The sequence below is a fragment of the Lepidochelys kempii genome, chromosome 1 (assembly GCF_965140285.1).
Source record: "Lepidochelys kempii isolate rLepKem1 chromosome 1, rLepKem1.hap1, whole genome shotgun sequence".
Lineage (NCBI taxonomy): Eukaryota > Metazoa > Chordata > Testudines > Cheloniidae > Lepidochelys > Lepidochelys kempii.
In genome coordinates, this window is record NC_136380.1 from 302,866,437 (window position 1) to 302,886,530 (window position 20,094).

Below are 20,094 nucleotides of genomic sequence, written 5' to 3' on the forward strand. Positions count from 1 at the left end.
CTTTGCTGTTTGCTTAGCATTCTCGAGCAGGTTTTTTTCATGCCTACTATCATTAGTTAAGCAACTCCTGTTCTGGCTCACTTTGTGAAGTACGTTTGAAAACTCCCAGTTTGAAAACTTCTGTGTATGGCTGTTCATTAATTAGTAGAGAGTCCCAAATCTGAGAGTGGAGCTGCTCTTTCTCACACTCCTCATAAATGCTCAGGCCGAGGTTTTCTCACCTTTCCATGACAGGGACTCTGAAAATCTGAGGCTGTTCTGATTTTGTTTGCCTGTAACATTGGTACAGATGGGTCTGTCTTAACAGATGATTTGAAGAAGAAGGGAGGTGTTTTGTGTACAATTATTAGCAGGTTGTTTCAAGCTCATGGGACAGCACGGAGAATGGTGTAATGTAGGGAAAAAGAGACAAAATGAGTAGTAAAGAGAAGGGGCGTGGGCTGGATGCAGAGATTAGCATAGTTGTATGAGATAATGAAAGCTGAGATGTAGGCCAGAGACTGCAAGTTTGCATAGTGTTGTGAGGGTTTTCATATTTATAATTTTGAGCATTTTATATTTCCACCTTTGTAGCCCTTTCTTCTCTCCCCACCAGTCATAAATACAATACACGATTCAAAGTACATGCAACTAATCTCTGCTGAAAGTCTAGACAGAGGGCTGAATTCTATTCTATGCCTCTGTATTTACACTAATGCAACTGGGAATATAATTAAGCCTGGTGTTACCTATACTTCCTAATTAATTTTCTCCACCAGACTGGTAGAGAATGGCTGACTATTAGTGCATCCCATTTTACCTGTCCTAGTCTGTGCCATGTAGTAGTATAGCACTCCTATTCATTAAGTGTAAAAACCTGCCAATGACTTCTTGTTGCGGTCTCTGCATTTTTTAACTAGAAGCTGTTTTACATAGTTCATTTGCCTGTAGCAATAAACACCTAGTTTCTCTGAGTAGTCAGCAGTGAAATGTAACTTTTATTTAAACAGAAAGACACTAGATATAGAGGTACTTGGTGAGTTTGTGAGAAATCTGCTGGGGGATCTTGATTTAAAATATGTATTCTGCCTGTGAAGATTTTAACCAATACTATTTAGGGCCAGATTCTGCCACCCTTGCTAATCTTGAGCACTATCTTATTCCTCAAGCAGGTGGATATCAATAGCCTACTCAAGGAGTAAATTACTTCCCATTATAAGTAAGGGTGACAAAATATAAGCTCTTCAGAGCAATCACTTTTATGAATTTGTATTGTGCCTAGCATAATGGGACTCTGATGCTGACGTGGGTGTTTAAATGCTATCATACTATCAATAACAACCACATAGTAGCTTTCTCCTCTGTGAGAAACATGGCATATTTAAACAAATGGACTTAAATAATTTCCCAGTAGGGTAAGATAAGAACTTTTTACAATAAGAACTTATCCCATGACAGCTAATTATATACTGTACACTGACTGATAGCTGTCTGGTGTTGTAAGCTTCCAGAGTTCAGTTGCCACTCGCTTGTCCAATGTCAATGCACCTGTCATTCTAGTGTGCCTGCACAGGAGGGCTGGGCAAGCTCAGCACACAGATCCAGGAAGGTGGCCTTTCGCATCCAAAAGTTCTGCAGTGTCATCCCAAATCTGCATTACCATGTGATCCCACTAATCAGCACTCCATTCTCAGGCTCAGAAACTGTGATCCACTATGTGGAGGTGCTCTGTGATGCCAGGAGCAACCCGGCATTTTTATTCACTATTCATTAGCATCCAGTCATTGTTGTTGAACATCTCCTCCTCACACACCTGATTATAGTAGTGCTTGTTGAAGTTCCACAAAAACAGAAGAATTGTGTGTCCTATATTGGCAATGAGTAAAATTATGCTGAGCTCTGAAGGGTCCATGCTGCTGACAGAGACATAGTGGAGACTGAAAAGTGGCTCCTGGAATGAAGAGAATTTAAAAATGGCATGACAATTACGGAATGGAACAAACAGTATGGGATAGAGAAAGTTGTATTGTGGGAACATGACTCCTACTTTTGTAAAATCCCTGGGTGAATTGCTGGTAACCCACAAAGCACTGCAGAAATGTTCCACAATAGGCATTGTGCTGGATGGCGGCATGGACAGGCTTACAGGCTTATCTACCCATGGTGTGCTGCATTTTCTCTCAATACATCCATTCATGGTGAACACTCCCAGCACCAACCAAGCAGCCAAGAGTTCATGCGCCCAAGAAATATACAGAAGTTGGCAGCTTTCGCTGACAACTTACGTCAACCAAACTTTCAAAGTGGACATGGCCTCAGACTAGAGAGAAACTGATTGAGGGGCCATGTCTAGCAACATGTGACGGGCTAGAACCTGCAAGCTTCAGAGCACTCTGGCCCCAGTCCAAGAAAACTTTTATGCATGTGCTTAACAATGAAACTGTTCATGCCTAAGTATTTTGCTGGATCAGGGCTGGAGTGCTCCTTGCAGGATCAAGCCCCATAACAGTAATAGCACCTCTACTCTCTGTGGGCTTTACAAAGGAGGATAAGTATCATTATTTTATGAACTGGGAAACAGAAGAACAGAGTGGTCTTAAGAACCAGGAACAGCCTCCATTCCTTTGCTTTAACCACAACTGTAGGAATTGGGTAGTCTAGTGGATAGGTGCTGGACTGAGACTCAGAAAACAGCTGAATTCTTACTCTATTCACAAATTCCCGGTGTGACCTAGTCTCATTTAGTGTACCCTATGCCTCAGTTTTCCATCTGCAACCATGGGGATAAAATCCTTCCCTATCTCACAGAGAGACTATGAAGATAAAACCCATTAATAACTGTAATTTGCTCAGACTCTATAGTGATAAGGTCATTTACGTTTTTAGACAGACCTTCTGTCCCCTATTCCTAATGCTTGTCAAGATCTGTTTTTCAGAATTTCTGAAGCTCTTTCTTTAGAATTTTGAGGTCTTCAGTGCTATCTATCCTCAGGAACTAAGAAGGAGAGTATAAGAAGACACATGTTTATTCATTAGTCTGAACCTTCTGTCTTTTCTAATTCAACAATTCCTAGAGTTTTTGTTAAGGTCAGGTCTATTGCATTTGAGCAACACGGAAAAGTCATTTATTCATAAACATGCTGTAAACTGCTAGCCATACAAAAGCTATTTTAAGTGCTTCTGGGAGAAGCTGATAATTCCTACCAAAACAATGCTGCCAAGAAGAGAAACACTTGCAATTTCTCAGACTCCCTTGGGAGACTGCAGTTTTTATGCCAGAGACTCTGAGCTTCTCACAACCGCAAAGTGTGACATTTTTCTAACCTCCAAGTTTCACATTTCTTCTCAGTGATCAAATTTCTTTTGTATTCCCAGTTTAATATACTGGTGCAATTGAAGACTATTGCCCTGGTCTGTGCAGTTATATGCTATTACCCTGATCCTTTCCGTTTAAATGGAAAGTGGACATTAGCTCATAATCTGGTTGAATTTTTCCATATTGGCAGATCAGCATTATTGAGAGCAATATGTAGTAGAAGCTTTAGGAAGGTTTTTCAAAAAGACCAAGAAAAGAGGGAACTGGAACTGAAAATGTTTATGGTCAACTTTTGAATACATTAGCTTCTTTGTTAAAGGTGATTTTTAGATGTTCTATATCACTTGCATCTTTCTTTTACCTATAGCCTCCTTGTTCGTAGGTGATGAGGAAAACATATCCAGGAATTTTCCTGTGCATAGACTGAGAAGGTGAAGGCTTAAAAGGCTTCTATCAACTTGAGTAACATTTCTACTGTCACTGTTGTCTTATTTGTATGACTCTAATTCTCAAACACCACACTCAGGATTAGCACCTCATTGTGTTAGTCTCAATATAAACCCATAGTTAAAGAGTTTGCTGTCTAAAAATGTTTACTTTTGTCTGAAACTTTTTACATTTCTTACAAGCTACTGTGACAAAGTTCTTGCTCTACTTTGGTGGGTCTTGCGCTTATTGGCGGATTTGCTTGCCTTGGAGCTTCACGGCAGCCCTCAGCTTGGCCATTTTTCTGAATTCACAGTCCAGGTCGATTCCTTCTGTATCTGACCAGGAGTTGGGAGGATTTGGGGGGAACCAGGGCCCACCCTCTAGTCCGGGTTCCGGCCGAGGGCCCTGTGGAATGCAGCTATCTAGAGTGCCTCCTGGAACAGCTGTGCGACAGCTACAACTCCCTGGGCTACTTCCACATGGCCTCCTCCCAACACCTTTTTTATCCTCACCATAGGACCTTTCTCCTGGTGTCTGATAATGGTTGTACACCTCAGTCCTCCAACAGTCCGCGTTCTCACTCTCAGCTCCTCACATGCACACCACAAACTGAAGTGAACTCCTTTTTAAAACCCAGGTGCCCTAATTAGCCTGCCTTAATTGATTCTAGCAGCTTCTTGATTGTCTGCAGGTGTTCTAATCAGCCTGTCTTAATTGTCTCCAGAATGTTCCTGATTGTTCTGGAACCACCCCTGTTGGGAAACGGAACGTCCTTGGCTTCTTCCTCAGCTATCTGCTTTCTGTTCTTTCCTAAAGCCCCCTGGCCTGGCTAATGAATTTGATCACTGCTGCTGTTTTGCCCACCGCCCCCGCAGATTCTAGGAAACCCTCCCCACCCCCCCCAGCTGGCCGGAAGGGCCAGGGCGGGATGAAAGGAAAGGGCCCCGCAAAAACCACTAAGCCCTCCATGGCAGGGGCTGCCCCCACCTCTGTGGCCTCGTCATCAGCTGTGGCGCCCCTCCCTGCGTTTCCCTCCACCAGCTCTGCGATTGTCCCTCCCCCGGCCCCCAGGACGTATGCCCGGGCGGTGACGGGCTCCCCCCTGCCTGCCGCCTCGTCATCTCGCCCCACCCCCCGCCTCCGCCACCATCACCAGCGGCCGGGGCCCTTTCCCCGCCTTGACCAAGAGGCACAGTGTCCGTTGCCTCCTGGTGCCCGCCTCGCCCCACGTGGAGACAAACGTGCAGGCGTTGGCGAAGGTGGTGGGACCCACGGCTATTGTGGCGGCCTCCAAGATGTATGGAAAGGTTGTTTTTTTCTTAGCTTCGGAGGCTGCCGCCCAGGAGGCGGTGGAGAGGGGCCTGGCGGTGGGGGGGGGTGTTTGTCCCCCTAGAGCCGCTAGAAGACCTGGGCGTTCGCCTCATCCTCACCTCCGTTCCTCCCTTTTTACCCAATGTTGCCCTGTTACCCGCTCTTTCCACCCTGGGGAAACTTGTTTCTGTCATCAGCCCTCTTCCTTTGGGTTGCAAGGACCCCACCCTCCGTCACGTCCTTTCGTTCCGCCGGCAAGTGCAGCTTCTACCGCCGGCAGGGGCGCGTGACAGAGAGGTGCTCGAGGGGTCTTTCCTAGTCCCCTCCCAGGGAGTCCGCTATCGGGTCTTTTACTCCACCGGAGAGGCCCGGTGCTACCTCTGCTGCTCAGCGGGGCATGTCCGCAGAGACTGCCCTCTGGTCTGGGGGGGAGGGGCACCCGAAACCCCCGAGACCCGGCAGGACATCGGACCCGTCGCTGCCGACGCCCCTAGCTGCCCGGCACCTGAAACCAACCCTCCTCCTACTCGACCCATCGCTGCTCCCGTCCGGGCCCAAGAGATGCCTTCCCTACAATGCCCGGGCGAGCAAGGGAGTTCCACCCTTGCTATTACCAATCTAGCAGAGCCTATGGAGGAGGGTGTGGCAAGGATATTACCGGGTATAGGAGAGGGCCCGCCCCAAGGAGAAACCCCCGCCCCTCATGCTGCCTCACTGCTACCCCCCCCCGAACCCCTGAACCATCGCCTCCGCCCCCCGACATAACCCCTGCTAACCAACCCCCAGATGACGCGATGGAGGGCTGGACCCTAGTCCAGGGGAAGCGAGGCAAGCGGAAGGCTCGAGCTCCGCTGCATCCATCCGACGTGGAAGCCCCCCGGAAGACCAGGAAAGGAGGCACCGATATCGAGCCTCCTGCCACGGCCACGAGTGAGATCCATCCGCTGGTGTCGGGAGGGGAAGACGGACTGGCATTGGAGGGCAGAATCCCCCCTCCACGGGAGACCCTCCCCTCCGAGACTTCTGAGGACGCCCCTTCTGCCTGGATACCACCCGAACCCCCCGCGGACCCCGAGGCAACCGTTGAGGTGGGCCCTAGAGGAGAGGCCCCCGGGGTGGCAGGAGTTGACCTCCCCCCCCCCCCCGTGTATGCGGAGATTGAGACCCTAGATTTGACCCCGGTCACCCAGGGAGAGGATGATCTACTGCCGGCTGGCCTCGAGCTGGGTAACCTTACCCCAGCCCCCCTTTCCCCATGCTCCCTCCCCCTAATTGCCTTCCCGGGCGAGCACCCTGCAGAAGGTGGTCCACCACCTGATGCCATGGCCGCTAAGACCACCATGGAGCCAGTGCCTAGCATTATTGGGAGCCCCCTCCCTTACCCCTTAACCCTTGACTCTGCTCAGGAGGCACTTTCCTTTAGCTGCTTGCCTCCTGAACCCGGAGCCTTACCCCTGCCCCTGCCCCAACCCCTGTCCCTGCCCAAGTCCCCTTCTCTTGCAATGCTAATGCCACCCCTGGGGTTATTTCCTTTCCACCTTTCGCAGATTCCCCCCAGGGAGCAGTCTTTGCACTTTCTAGTCACGATCCATTAGGAGTGGCAATTTTTTCCCTGCCATCCCCCTCCACCCCAAGGCCTGAAATGAATTTAATAACCCCAGCCTGTCAGACGCCCCGTCGGTGGTCCGCACCCTGTCTACCCGCCTTAGTGGACCACGAGGCTGTATTAAGAGTCCCACCAGGGAACACCTCGGAAATTGTGACCCCACCCCGCTATGAGCTGCGGCATGCACTACGGAAGTTCCTAGAACACACCCGTGGCGCCCTACAGCTGGCTCTTCAGCTATGGGGGGACTTTGACCAAATCCTCCAGGCCACAAGGGCCCTTATAAAGGAGGGCAGGGGGCAAGGAAGGCACGGTGCTGCAGCCTACGAGCGAGCCCGCGGCTTCCGACACAATCTACTCATCCACAGGATAGGTCACGGGTTGATGCGCAACCCGCCGGGGCCCTGAACACCCCCACCCCCCAGCCCTCCGCATGACGCCTCTTATTATTGCGACCCTGAATACCAGGGGCTGTAGGATGGCTCTCTGCAGGTCCCAGGTGCTCTCTTACCTTCGGGAAGGGGGGTACTCTGTAGTTTTTCTGCAGGAAACTCATATGGACCCAGCCGCCGAGGACAGGTGGCGGCTGGAGTGGGGGGACGGGGTATACTTTAGCCACTTCGCGACTTGGCAAGCTGGAGTGGCGACCCTGTTCTCCCCCAACCTACGGCCCGAGGTGCTAAGGGTCACTGAGGCCGTGCCGGGCCACCTGCTGCACCTTCGAGTCCGTATGGAGGGGCTCGTGGTTAATCTTGTTAACATCTATGCCCCACAAATGAGCTCCAGGCGGCCACAATTTTATCAGCGGGTGTCCGACTTCCTCGGCACCCTGGATTCGCACGAGTGCCTGGTCCTGGGAGGGGACTTTAACACCACCCTCGAGGAATGGGACCGCTCAGGGGCCGAACCGAGCCCGGCCGCCGCGAATATTCTCCGAGGGATAGTTGAACATCACTCCCTAGTGGACGTCTGGCGTGACCATCACCCAGATGTCACTTCCACGTTCACCTTTGTCCGGGTGGAGGCCCATCGGTCACACCACTCTCAGTTGGACCGTATTTACTTATCCCGTTTCCATCTTTCACAGGCCCACTCCTCCGCCATTCGGCCGGCCCCTTTCTCCGATCATCATTTAGTCACCGTAACGGTCTCCCTCTGTGCAGAGAGACCGAGGCCGGCCTATGGGCACTTTAATAACAGCCTGTTGGAGGACGAGAGCTTCGTGATGTCCTTCCGGGAGTTTTGGCTGGCCTGGCGAGAGCAGTGGCGTGCCTTTCCCTCGGTGCGGCGATGGTGGGATCTCGGGAAGGTGCGCACCAAGCTCTTCACCAGCCGACGGCGAAATGCGGCGATAGAGCAGTTGGAACGGGAGGTCTTAGAGGTGGAGAGGCGCCTGGCCGCCAACCCCGAGGACCTGTCCCTCTGCGGAGCGTGCCAGGAGAAGCGGGAGGAGCTCCGGGCCCTCGAGGACCACCAGGCCCGAGGTGCCTTCGTTCGGTCCCGCATCCGCCTCCTTCGGGAGATGGACCGCGGCTCCCGCTTCTTCTATGCCCTGGAGAAAATGAGGGGGACCAAGAAACACATCACCTGCCTTCTTGCGGAAGACGGCACCCCCCTCACGGATCCGGAGGAGATGTGTGGGAGGGCCCGTGACTTCTACACAAGCCTTTTCTCCCCGGATCCAACCGATCCTGGCGCTTGCCGGGTGCTCTGGGAGGAACTCCCCACGGTCAGCGTGGGCGACCGAGACCGACTAGAGCTGCCTCTCACCCTGGCCGAGTTCTCGGAAGCCCTCCGTCACATGCCCACCAATAAATCTCCGGGCATGGACGGGCTGACCGTGGAGTTTTACCGCGCGTTCTGGGACATCCTCGACCCAGACCTAGTCACAGTCTGGGCTGAGTCCTTGCAGAGCGGGATCGTCCTCCTGTCGTGCAGGCGAGCGGTGCTCGCCTTACTGCCGAAGAAGGGGGACCTCCGCGATCTACGTAACTGGCGTCCCGTCTCACTCCTTAGCACGGATTACAAAATCGTAGCGAAAGCAATCTCGCTGCGGCTAGGGTCCGTGATGGCGGACGTGATCCACCCAGACCAGACCTATACTGTCCCGGGTCGCAGCATTTTTGACAACCTATTTCTAGTCTGAGATCTTTTGGAACTCGGGCGGAGAGATGGTCTGTTGTTCGCCCTCCTGTCTCTTGATCAGGAGAAGGCGTTCCATAGAGTAGACCATGGGTACCTCCTGAGCACTCTGCAGGCGTTTGGATTCGGACCTCAGTTTGTGAGTTTTCTCCGGGTGCTGTATGCCTCCGCGGAGCGTTTGGTTAGGCTCAACTGGACCCTGACTGAACCGGTCAGCTTCAGGCGAGGAGTGCGGCAGGGGTGCCCTCTCTTGGGCCAGTTGTATGCTCTGGCGATCGAGCCTTTCCTTTGTCTCCTCCGCAGGAGGATGACAGGGTTGGTGCTGCGGGAGCCGGAGCTGCGGCTGGTCCTGTCGGCGTACGCCAATGACGTACTCCTCGTGGTCCAGGACCCGGGCGACTTGGCACGAGTGGAGGCATGCCAGGCCATCTATTCGGCAGCCTCCTCCGCCCGAGTCAACTGGGTCCAGAGCTCTGGCTTGGCGGTGGGGGACTGGCGGCAGGTAAGCTCCCTCCCACCCGCGCTTCAGACCATCCGGTGGAGTGCGGGCCCACTGCTCTATCTCGGCGTTTACCTTTCCGCCACGCACCCTTCCCCGCCGGAGAACTGGCAAAATTTAGAGGGCGGGATGATAGAGCGGATCCGGAAATGGACGAGGCTACTCCGATGTCTCTCCCTCCGAGGGAGAGCACTGGTGCTTAACCAACTAGTCCTGTCCACGCTCTGGTACCGGCTCAACACCCTGGCCCCGGCCCCGGGTTTCCTGACCCACCTCCGGAGATTGATTCTAGAGTTCTTCTGGTCAGGAATGCACTGGGCCCCTGTTGGAGTTCTTCATCTACCCCTGAAGGAAGGAGGGCAGGGCCTGAAGTGTCTGTACACTCAGGTCCGCGTTGTCCGCCTCCAAGCCCTGCAGAGGCTCTTTTATAGTGCAAGTAGTTCGGCGTGGAGCATACTGGCGCACGCCTTCCTGCGCCGCTTCCACGGGCTCCGATACGACCGGCAGCTCTTTTATCTTTCTCCGAGGGGTTTTCCGCGAGACCTCTCGGGGCTGCCGGTCTTCTACCAGGACCTCCTCCGGACCTGGAAACTGTTTCTAACAACCAGGTCCGTGGCGGCCACCGTGGGAGCAGAGCTCCTCACGGAGCCCCTGCTACACAACCCCCAGCTCCGTGTGCAGGTGGCGGAGTCCCGCTCGGTGCGCCAGAGGTTGGTCCTGGCGGAAGTCACGAGGGTCGGAGACCTCCTGGACTATGACCGGAGAGACTGGCTGGATCCCCTGACGCTTGCTCGGCGCATGGGGCTCTCCAGCCCCTGTACCCCCCGGCGCATACTTCAGGAGGTGAAGGCCGCCTTGACCCCCGCTGCTCGGGCTTATGTCAACCGAGCCTTGCGCGAGGGCGCAACCCGCCCATCCTCTACCCCAGGCCCGCTGGACCTTTCCATTGGGCCCCTACCCTGTAGATCCCAACAAACCCCTCACCCTTTCACTGCAAGCCGGCTGCATGAACTGCAGCCGGTCAGTTTTCAAATTGCACCACGGAAATATTTATACACACTCACGCCCACACCCTGGTGTCCCGCCCGGATACAAAGTGGCGGGACCTCCTGCCACCTTTGGAGGGTGAGCAACCTCGATGGGACAGCCTGTATTCCACCTTGGTCCCGAGGCCCGTCGGGGACATCAGTTGGCGGCTCCTTCATGGAGCTGTGAGCATGGGCGTGTTTCTGACACGGTTCACACCCATCCCGGATACTTGCCCTTTTTGTAATGTGAGGGAAACCCTGGCGCACGTATATTTAGAGTGTGCCAGATTGCAGCCCTTTTTTCGGCTCCTCACAAATATTCTATTCCGCTTCTGGCTTCATTTCTCCCCTCACCTTTTTATCTATACACTTCCCATCCGTGGCCCCACAAAGTCGCAGGATCTCCTGGTCAACCTCCTCCTAGCCTTGGCTAAAACAGCCATTTATAAAACCAGAGAGAGGAGGTTGGCCCATGAAACGTCCTGCGATTGCGGGGCCTTTTTCCGATCCTCAGTACATTCACATATCCGGGCGGAGTTCCTTTGGGCGGCGTCCACCGACTCCCTTGACGCCTTCGAGGAGCGGTGAGCGCTGTCCAGGGTTCTCTGCTCGGTGACCCCGTCCGGTTCCCTCCGTCTGACCCTTTGATTGAGGGGAAGAGCGAGAGATGCCAGCCCCAGCCGTTGCCGCTGTGGATACCATCATTACTGTCATCTAGGAGGGGTCCTATAATACATGGGTGTCTACCCCCTCACCCCTAAACCGCCCACCCCGCAGCCATGCCCATCTTGCCGGGCACTCTCAGGAGAGGGAGGATCGGTGACACTGGGCGCGGCACTAGGTAACTCAGGAGGGTGGAAGACCACGAGTGTCGAGGAAGCCCCCCCGCTCTGGGCCCAGGCTAGCCTGAACACTTCTCCCTCCTTAAAGCTGCTGTGTTATACCTTCTGTTTGCATTGTTTTGTTGCACAGTTGTTTTGTTTTCTTTGGTAATTTTGTAAGTGTTACCAATAAACTTCTTTTCTGTTTCAAAAAAAACCTTCCCTGTTACCTTACCCAGGGAAAAGGGACCTACTTAGCCTGGGGCTAATATATCTGCCTTCTGTTACTCTCCGATAGCCATCTAGCCCGATCCTGTCACACTACATATAGGATTGCTGTCACAAAGAGATTAGAAAAAAATCTTTGTCCAGTTTAACATTGCATTTGATAGCACCTTGCATGTATATCTGTTTGTCCCGTAAATTGTTTACTCAGTTTCCCATGTTGTTTACGGGGGTCTTTCCCTCAGCAACAGCAGAGAGAGGGAGTCTAAAAATCATAAAAAATGGCTGGGGGATTTGGGGATGTTATTTTTAACGCATATTTTGAAATTGACTAGATTGCAGATTGACTGTCTCTTTAATAAAACGTATCAATGAAGAGGAAGGGGGACTCCATTAAAATCTATATGTTTGCCATTTGGCATGTGGGCTTGGCATTTATATTGTAAATTAATTGCCTGAAAATAATATTTCTGGTTTTGGCATCTTGGACTACCCATTTGTGTCTGTGCTTGAAAGCTTTATTTATTCTTATTTGTTATAGTTTTGTAACTTCCATTTATTTTGTAATCTGTTCTCTCCTGTTTTCCTCCAGTAACTTTGATTGCCCAAACATTCTTCATCACTCTGATATGATAGTGTACTGCAATTGTCTTGGAACATTCTTATACATTTCTAAAATATGTTATTTACTTCTGTTTGTAAGACACATATTTAATTGCAGAAATATATTTTAAAGAGTTAGAACTGTCTCAAAACTTAATGCAGCTGGTGAAATGCATTACTGCACCAACGTTTTTCCTCATAACCTGAGTTCAAACCTTGGCTTTTGTCACAAGTTTAAAAACAAAACAAAAAAGTCGTTCTTCATGCAGATCACAGAACTGCTACACAGTTTGGTACAATCACTATTCTCTATTCAGCAGAATCCCAGGACTGTAAAAACAGGGTGCATTGGCAGAGTTGTAGGGAAATCTTGCACAACTCCTTGTCCTCACTATATGTGACTCAAGCCAATGCTATTAATCCGTCACCATCACAAGCACTAAATGCACTTCTCAGCCTTAAAAGTAACTGTCTAACAATGAATAACAAAAGAAAATGATAAAGTGAATACTTTATTTGGATGATTTGAATGAGATTTTTAAAAACTTCATGGAGTGAAAATATTAGAAAAGTGATGCTGTATTAATGGCTATATATCACATCTTCAAATAATGCCTTTGAGCTTCCAAACATGCCTGTCTAGGGGGAAATGAGATTTGTGCTGCAGAATAGTAAGTATGTTATCTTTTGAAGGAGATAGAAAAAGGAGTTTTATGTGATGTGAGAATCATGATTTATCCAGCTAAACATCAAATATTGCATAACCGTGTCTTCCTGGTAGTAGAGTACAGTTAGGAAGCTATTTGGGAAATTCATTCTGTTGTTTGTTTGTTTAAACTCAAATCTTTTATTTAATAATTTATTTAAAATGTTTAAAATGCACACAGCGTCTTTCATTCTAACAGATCCCAACCGCTGTGTTTTAAAAGTTCTGTAGTGCTAGTAGCCAGTCATCATGGGGCATGACATTGGGTGGAGGAGGACATGTTGGCCAAGGACATCAATGTCCACTCCTATGACATGTGCTATGGGACATTTTGTGTCCATGCAAAGCAGACAGGCCTTTTCATTTCATATAGTCTCCTCTGAAAAACTCCCACCGTTAAGATTGTACTGTACTCCATTTATTTGCCTCAGGAGTCAGCACTGATGGGATGTGAATTGGTGGTTTTAGGGAATCTAGTGGAAGGCATTTCACATCTGATGCTTAGACCTCCAGGTCATCTCTGTCCTCCTCCATCCTCTTCCTGTTTGAAGGAGTCATTATTGAGCACGGTTTTGATTTTGAAAGATATTATCACCCAATGGTGTGATGTGGTGAATGCTTTTCATTTTCAAACTTTTTGATGTGACAGACTCTTAAGCCGAGGTTGCTGATATGTACTATCTGCAACCTCTGAGAGTATTGGTTGGCTGGAAGTCAGAAGACACTATTGTCCCAGATTCCAAGAACTCAAAAAGAGTTTGGAATTCTTGAGTGGGTTTCTTCTTATTGGCAGTAAAATGTTGGAGCTCCATATGTGTTTTGGATCCTGACAATCATGCTCTTTTTTTTCTCTCTCTCTCCCTCCCTCCCTCCATGCCTCATTCCAACAGTTGAGAATAGCTATAAGACACTTCTGACCAGTCTCTGAGGAGATGGAGACAAGGTGTTTTCAGTGAGGCTCTAGACTTCAAATGTGTTTCACCTGTTGGTCCAATAATGTTTGAGTTAGTTGGCTTCCAGGATATGTGGCAAAACCTTAATATTTTCCCCTGGCTTATGTCTGAGAAAGTGGTTTGAATACACTGAGTTACTTTGCATTGGCAATTCACAGTCCCTGCACTTTCCAGAGAGCAGAGCTGGCTGTCCATAGAGAGGAAGCATTCTAAAGAATGCAGCAGCTCCACTCTGCACAGAGAATGAGTACCTTGCCAATACATCATTTGGGCTGAGAAAAAGCATGAGAAATTTTAGCCCAAAGGTTATGTTTTCCAGAGGATGACAAACTTTGTGGTCTTGAAATGCATAGAATGAAAGTGCCTCCTCAAGTGTAACTACCGTATTGATACTGTGAAACAACATAACAATTATCTTCGGGCGCAGTATGATTTGTTATGAGGTGGTGGTGGTGGTGGCTGTAGTTGTTTTTCTGCTAGCAAAGTTCTGTGAGCACAGTGTTCTGAAATTTCTAGCCTGTCACTCTAAATCAGATGAGGCTAATGGCAAGGATAGTCAAGCTTCACTTTTCCAATGTGTTTCTTTAAGCCCATAACTACTAGTAAGAACTCAGACTACTTTTATGATATCTGTTTCTATTAAAAATGTCCTCACCTTGTCTGTGCTTATGTTAAGACATTGAGGATCAAATTTAAATTAAGCATATACAACTCCATTGCGCTTATTTACACCGGGTCTCAGGGCTTGGCTACACTTGCGAGTTACAGCACAATAAAGGAGCCCCGGGTGCACTAGCTCACTACCCGTCCACACTGGCAAGGCACGTAGAGCGCTCTGACTCGCGGCTACAGCGCTGCTGGGACTCCACCTCAACGAGTGGAATAACGTTTGCTGCGCCCTCACTGGAGCACCGCGGCGCCAGTGTGAATGAGGTGTTGCTTTACTGCGCTCTGATCAGCCTCCGGAAACATCCCATAATCCCCTTAAGTCAAGTGGCCACTCTTGTCATTGTTTGGAATCAGCTGTAGGAATGCAGAAATGCCCTGTGAAAGCTCCGTTTCTGACAGCTGGCTGCTTATCTCCTCCGAGACAAAGCAACCATTAGTTGGAATGCTGTGTGTGTGAGAGAGAGGGGCGAGGGAGGTCTGCTGCTGTCTGAACTTACAAGACAGCATGCTGACATGCTCTCAGCCCCCCAAAAACCCACTCTCTCTCCCCCCACATACACACAACACACTCCCTGTCACACTCCACCCCACCCCACCCCCATTTGAAAAGCACGTTGCAGTTGCTTGCTTGCTGGGATAGCTGCCCATAATGCACCGCTCCTAATGCCACTGCAAGTGCCGCAAATGTGGCCACGGCAGTGCGCTTGAAGCTGTCAGTGTGGACAGACTGCATCGCTTTCCCTACTGCGCTCTACGAAGGCTGGTTTAACTCAAAGCGCTCTACATCTGCAAGTGTAGCCATGCCCTAAATTTGGGCCTCGAGGTAAATCCAGTTAATATGTTCCTTGATAGATCATTTAACCAGCTGAGGAAAAAAATCTCATTGTCAATGTTATTTCTTTCCATCTAATCTGTATTGCATTATTTGAGTTTCAGAGCTTCTCTGGATTGTACACTACCGTTATGTATGCTGTTGAAATCTTTCTAACTTTCAAGATTCAGCTGTATATTATCATTATTGTGCATTAACGATTAATTATTAAGATATGATATATGATATACAGTCGTCCAAAATATAAAATATTTTGATGGAATGATCTTAGCTAGACTTGCTTTTTTTTTTTTTAAGGTTGAGTGTTCAAATACTTTTTCTATTTACCCAGAGAGAAATTCTGGAGCAACAGCAGCGTGAAAGAGATGATACAAGCTTTCATAGCATATGTATGTTCTGCGATAAAGAATTCACAGGAAACAGGTTTGAAGTTTGAGCATATTTACTATTGTTTTCCTCTTAATTAACTGTTAATTGACCCTGTCCTTTGTTCACTGATTGTAAAATATGCCACTGAGCTGGCTTGTGGATAACAGTAGGGCTCTAGAACTGGGGAAAGATTCTGATGTGATTCTTGGAACCAGACTTCTGTACCCTGTACTGTTAAGAGCTGGAAGTGTTGTTTAGCCCAGAGATTGGGAGCCTGTGAAACCATCTTACACCAGATTTGACCAAGCTAAAGATCAGCATTTGAAGGGATCTTCATCTAATAATCCTCAGATGGAAGTTGAAAGTCAGTTTGTCTAGCTCAGGGGTGGACAAATTTTTTGGCCCCAGGGCCACATCAAGGAATAGAAATTGTATGGAGGGCCATGAATGCTCAAAAAGTTGGGGTTGGGGTGTGGGCTTTCAGGTGGGGCTGGGATGAGGTGTTTGGGGTGTAGGAGGGTGCTCTGGGCTGGGACCAAGGGTTCGGAGGGCAGGAGGGGGATCAGGGCTGGGGCAGGGGTGCGGGAAGGGGTTTGGGTTCTGGCTGGGGGTGTGGGCTCTGGGGTGGGGCTGGGGATGAGAGGTTTGGGGTGCAGAAAAGTGCTCTGGGCTGGGATCGAGGGGTTTAGAGAGCGGGAGAGGGATCAGGGCTGGGCAGGGGGTTGGGGCGTGGGGAGAGGCTCAGCGGTGCGGCCCCCAACCCAGCACTCCAGCCGGAGCACCAGAGCGGGGCTAAGCCACGTGGTGCAGCCCTGGACCTAGCGCCCCAGCTGGAGCGGGGCCGTACCACGTGGCTCGGCCCCCAATCCAGTACCCCGGCCGGAGCAGGGCCGAGCCACTTGGTGTGGCTCAGGGGCTGGCTTAAATCGGCTCGCGGGCCGGATCTGGCCCATGGGCTGTAGTTTGCCTACCCCTGGTCTAGCTGTATGGGAATATATAAAAGAAGGAAATATGAATCGTCATATGAATAAATGTATGTAAAATGTGGAACTGATAATGAGAGGTGGAAGGACTTTAACGAGTCCTCTGCATGAAATTTAAAAATTAAATGGAAATCCTCCCTAAATATTTTGAAAAGATGGTGATTAAAAAATAAATACAGCTGACCTTTCAAGGAAGTTTTCTAATAGGGAGCATCTTGATTAATTTCTTCCATTCCAAAGACGTAGTGCCTGATTCTGATTTACACCAAGCCCCATTACATCACGATGAATTTTTGGGTGCATTACAGAAGAAACTTGAGAAGTATATACAGTAGTATTTTTTAAAATATAGCCTTAATTTTTTTGTTAGATAACCAGCAGAGAGCAAGCTGAGAAATGACCTCTTATCACGTTTCTCAAAACACCTGTACAAATTAGTAGATGAACTGTAATAATAATGTAGGTCAAAAATAAAATTGTGTTGTTGTTTTCATTTAGTGGCTCAGATTTCATGCATGTGGACTAAGTAATTGAAGTGTTACTGAAACATGCAGTAGGGCTGAAATTAAAATTTTCTACTTCAGTAAGTCAAACTAATTCCATCCCTACCAGCAACAGAAACGTTATTATTGCTGCTTATTTGATGCTGGCTTGTCTACATTTCAATGCAATTAGTGTGTGGTAAAGCACTAACTCAGTGATTCTCACATGCTTACACAAATATATCCAATGTTCTTTAATATCTTTTGTAGGTCTGTTCTTTTCAATCACATGGCAAGAGATCATGCTTTTAATGTTGGGCTGCCCGATAACATTGTAAATTGTAATGAATTTTTGGCTGCATTACAGAAGAAACTTGACAAGTATGTAATCTTTTTGGAAAAAATAGCCTTAAGTCATTTTACTGTTAGTCTTGAAAGCAATTTGGGCTAAAATGTAAGTGAGCATTCAGGAGGACTTTAAAAATTAGGATGTTGCTCTCTCAGGTGTAATCTTAGAAAATTTACTGTTTTCTTTTCACATTTCATTCTGGCTACTTCATAATTTCTTGTATTATGTACATTGATTTAAGTGATGGATTAAAGGTGTGATCTTTCAACCCTTATGCACACAGAGCTCCCATTGACTTCGGTGAGATTTGTGTGCAGTAAGGACTACAGTATCAGAGTCTACATGCATTCATAGATCCCAAGGCCAGAGGAGACCATTGTGATCATCTAGTCCAGTGGTTCTCAAACTGTGGGTTGGGACCCCAAAGTGGGTTGTGACTCAATTTTAATGGGGTCACCAGGGCCAGCATTAGACTTGCTGGGACCTGGGGCTGAAGCCCAAGCTCCATTCCCACCCAGGGCGGCGGGGCTTAGGCGCCAGCCCCTCTCCCACTACCCAAGGTGGTGGGGCTCAGGCTCTGGTCCCTTTTCCCCGCATCTGGGGCAGCAGGTCTCGGGCTGTGCCCCAACTCCCCGGGGTCATGTAGTAACTTTGTTGTCAGAAGGGGGTCGTGGTGCAATGAAGTTGGAGAACCCCATATCTGGTCTGACCTCCAGTATAACACAGGTGATGGAACTTCCCCATAATAATTCCGAGAACAGAGCTTTTAGAAAAACATCCAATCTTGATTTAAAAGATGTCAGTGATGGAGAATCCACCACAACACTTGATAAATTGTTCCAATGGTTAATTACCTTCACTGTTAAAAATTTACGCCATGTTTCTAGTCTGAATATGTCTAGCTTCAGCTTCCAGCCATTGGATCATGTTATACCTTTCTCTGCTAGATTTTCATACTTCTTTGAAATCTTCATACTTCTAGGCAGGTTTTCATACTTCTTATTTTAAACTTCTTTTGGCTAAACAGCTCCTACATCACCCAAGGCAGCACTCCTCTGTCTACCTCCTGTTATCTCTCTCTTTGTATACCAATGGTGCAGGCCCCAGCCTTCTGCATGCTCCTATGCATTTTTCATACTCCCTCCTAGCTCCTCTAGGATACTTGTCTCTCTGCAATACTCCCAGTATCTGTGGTGATACAAACCAGAAAGCTATGTAGGCGTGATCACTGTGGTGTCTGTAAACCCTAGCTCTCCTTTCAAATAAAGATTGAGAAAGTAGATGACAACCATGGCTAGTAAGGGATTTGTTGCTACACACATCGAAAGTGAGCCTCATTGCAGGCAACATCTCTCTGATCTTTCCAGGCATGTGTACACATGGAAATTGTTGGTTTCCCGTGGCATGCAAGGGTGAGAGAGCAGACAGCTGAGCCAGTTGCTCAGTGGAAAAACTACTGTATCCATGGCTACTTAAAGAAATTTGATTTGAAACCGGAACAGTTTTAGGAAGTAATTGATGATTCACTGGTTGCAAATGACTTAATCATGTGCTTTTTAAAAGATTCTGAATCAGAAAACCTTGTGCTGCCAACTAAGTGGTAATTCTGCGTGTTGCAAAGTGAGAGATCTGAGTCCAAAAGCCAGCCTTGGCTGCTTGTTCTCCACGTAAGTTGGAGTTGACATCATTTCAGAGTCCGTGTGTTCTTTTGTGTGTGACCAACCCAGAGAGAGTGAGAGAGAGACTACTCAGTATCCCATATTAGTTAATATTCTACCAATGGAAAGCACAGATAAATCTATGTAAATATTATAGTGCTAGAAAAATTTGTTGTAGCATAAATTTTACAAGTGATAAGATCCACAGGAGAACCTCATTAGTGGCAGCTAAATTAATATATTAGAATAAATTTGAATACATCTAATGTTCATCCACGCCATAAGCCTGTCAGACCCCTTTGAAATAAGGAATTTTTGACAACACTCATTGAGATGAGCCATGTTTCAACATTCAGGGTTACTCCATTAGCAAATACAGCGTGGTCCCAGTAGCTCCCTTACTTTGCCTACTAAACCAGTGACAGTTGTGGTCTACAAGGTCTCGAGATCCATTCACCAGTGGCCTCTCGGCCTTCATGTAATTACATAGCCAGCCACAGTGAAGAGACCACCAGTTTCTTGTTCTGCATCCATAGGTGTGGGAAGTTTTACCAGACTTCTGCTTCAGAACAAAAACTTTTTTTTAAAAAAATTGGGACATATAATTGCCCCCAACTCAGGCAGTGGAGTACACAAGCCCAGCTGCAACACAGGCCAGGCAGCTCATCCCCTGGTCCCGTCTCTATTCCCAGAATTATCTGAGGCTAAAAAGTGCTAGAGAGGCTTCAAAAGGGGACTTGAGAGAAGTCCTCAAGGGGTAGGCAGCACAGACTCTTCTTCCTCCCTTCCCCCCATGATAGCAGCCTGCTATCAGCTCATGTAAGCAATGACCCAGTCAGTGTGTTTCCAACTGCTCCATCACAGGGTTTTCCTACAGCTCTCAGTCCTAGGGTATTCCTTCCCACTAGAGCCTGATTCCTCCCGAACACTTTCTGTCACTACCAGCCTCAGTTAAATGTGGATTCTGGGATTTACCATAATGGACTCAAATCTGGCATAACAATTCTTCTCCAGGGGAGGCCCAGTAGACCTACTGTGCTGATCCAGTAGACCTATGCGCAATACAGATGAACTGCAAGATCTCTTTTTTTTCTCCCGAGAGGGATCCAAGGGCAGTAGGCACAGATGCTGTCT

General features: G+C 48.6%; 1 protein-coding gene across 2 annotated transcripts in view; it reads left to right on the forward strand.

Annotated features, from left to right (window-relative positions):
- ZNF277 (zinc finger protein 277) overlaps positions 1-20,094 on the forward strand; it is an 88,435-nt gene that overhangs the window by 49,299 nt on the left and 19,042 nt on the right. For both annotated transcript variants that reach the window (XM_073328108.1, XM_073328109.1), the window contains exons 5-6: positions 15,451-15,542; positions 17,224-17,334. In XM_073328108.1, coding sequence (XP_073184209.1) covers positions 15,451-15,542; positions 17,224-17,334 — 203 coding nt within the window. The remainder of the gene's footprint in view (positions 1-15,450; positions 15,543-17,223; positions 17,335-20,094) is intronic.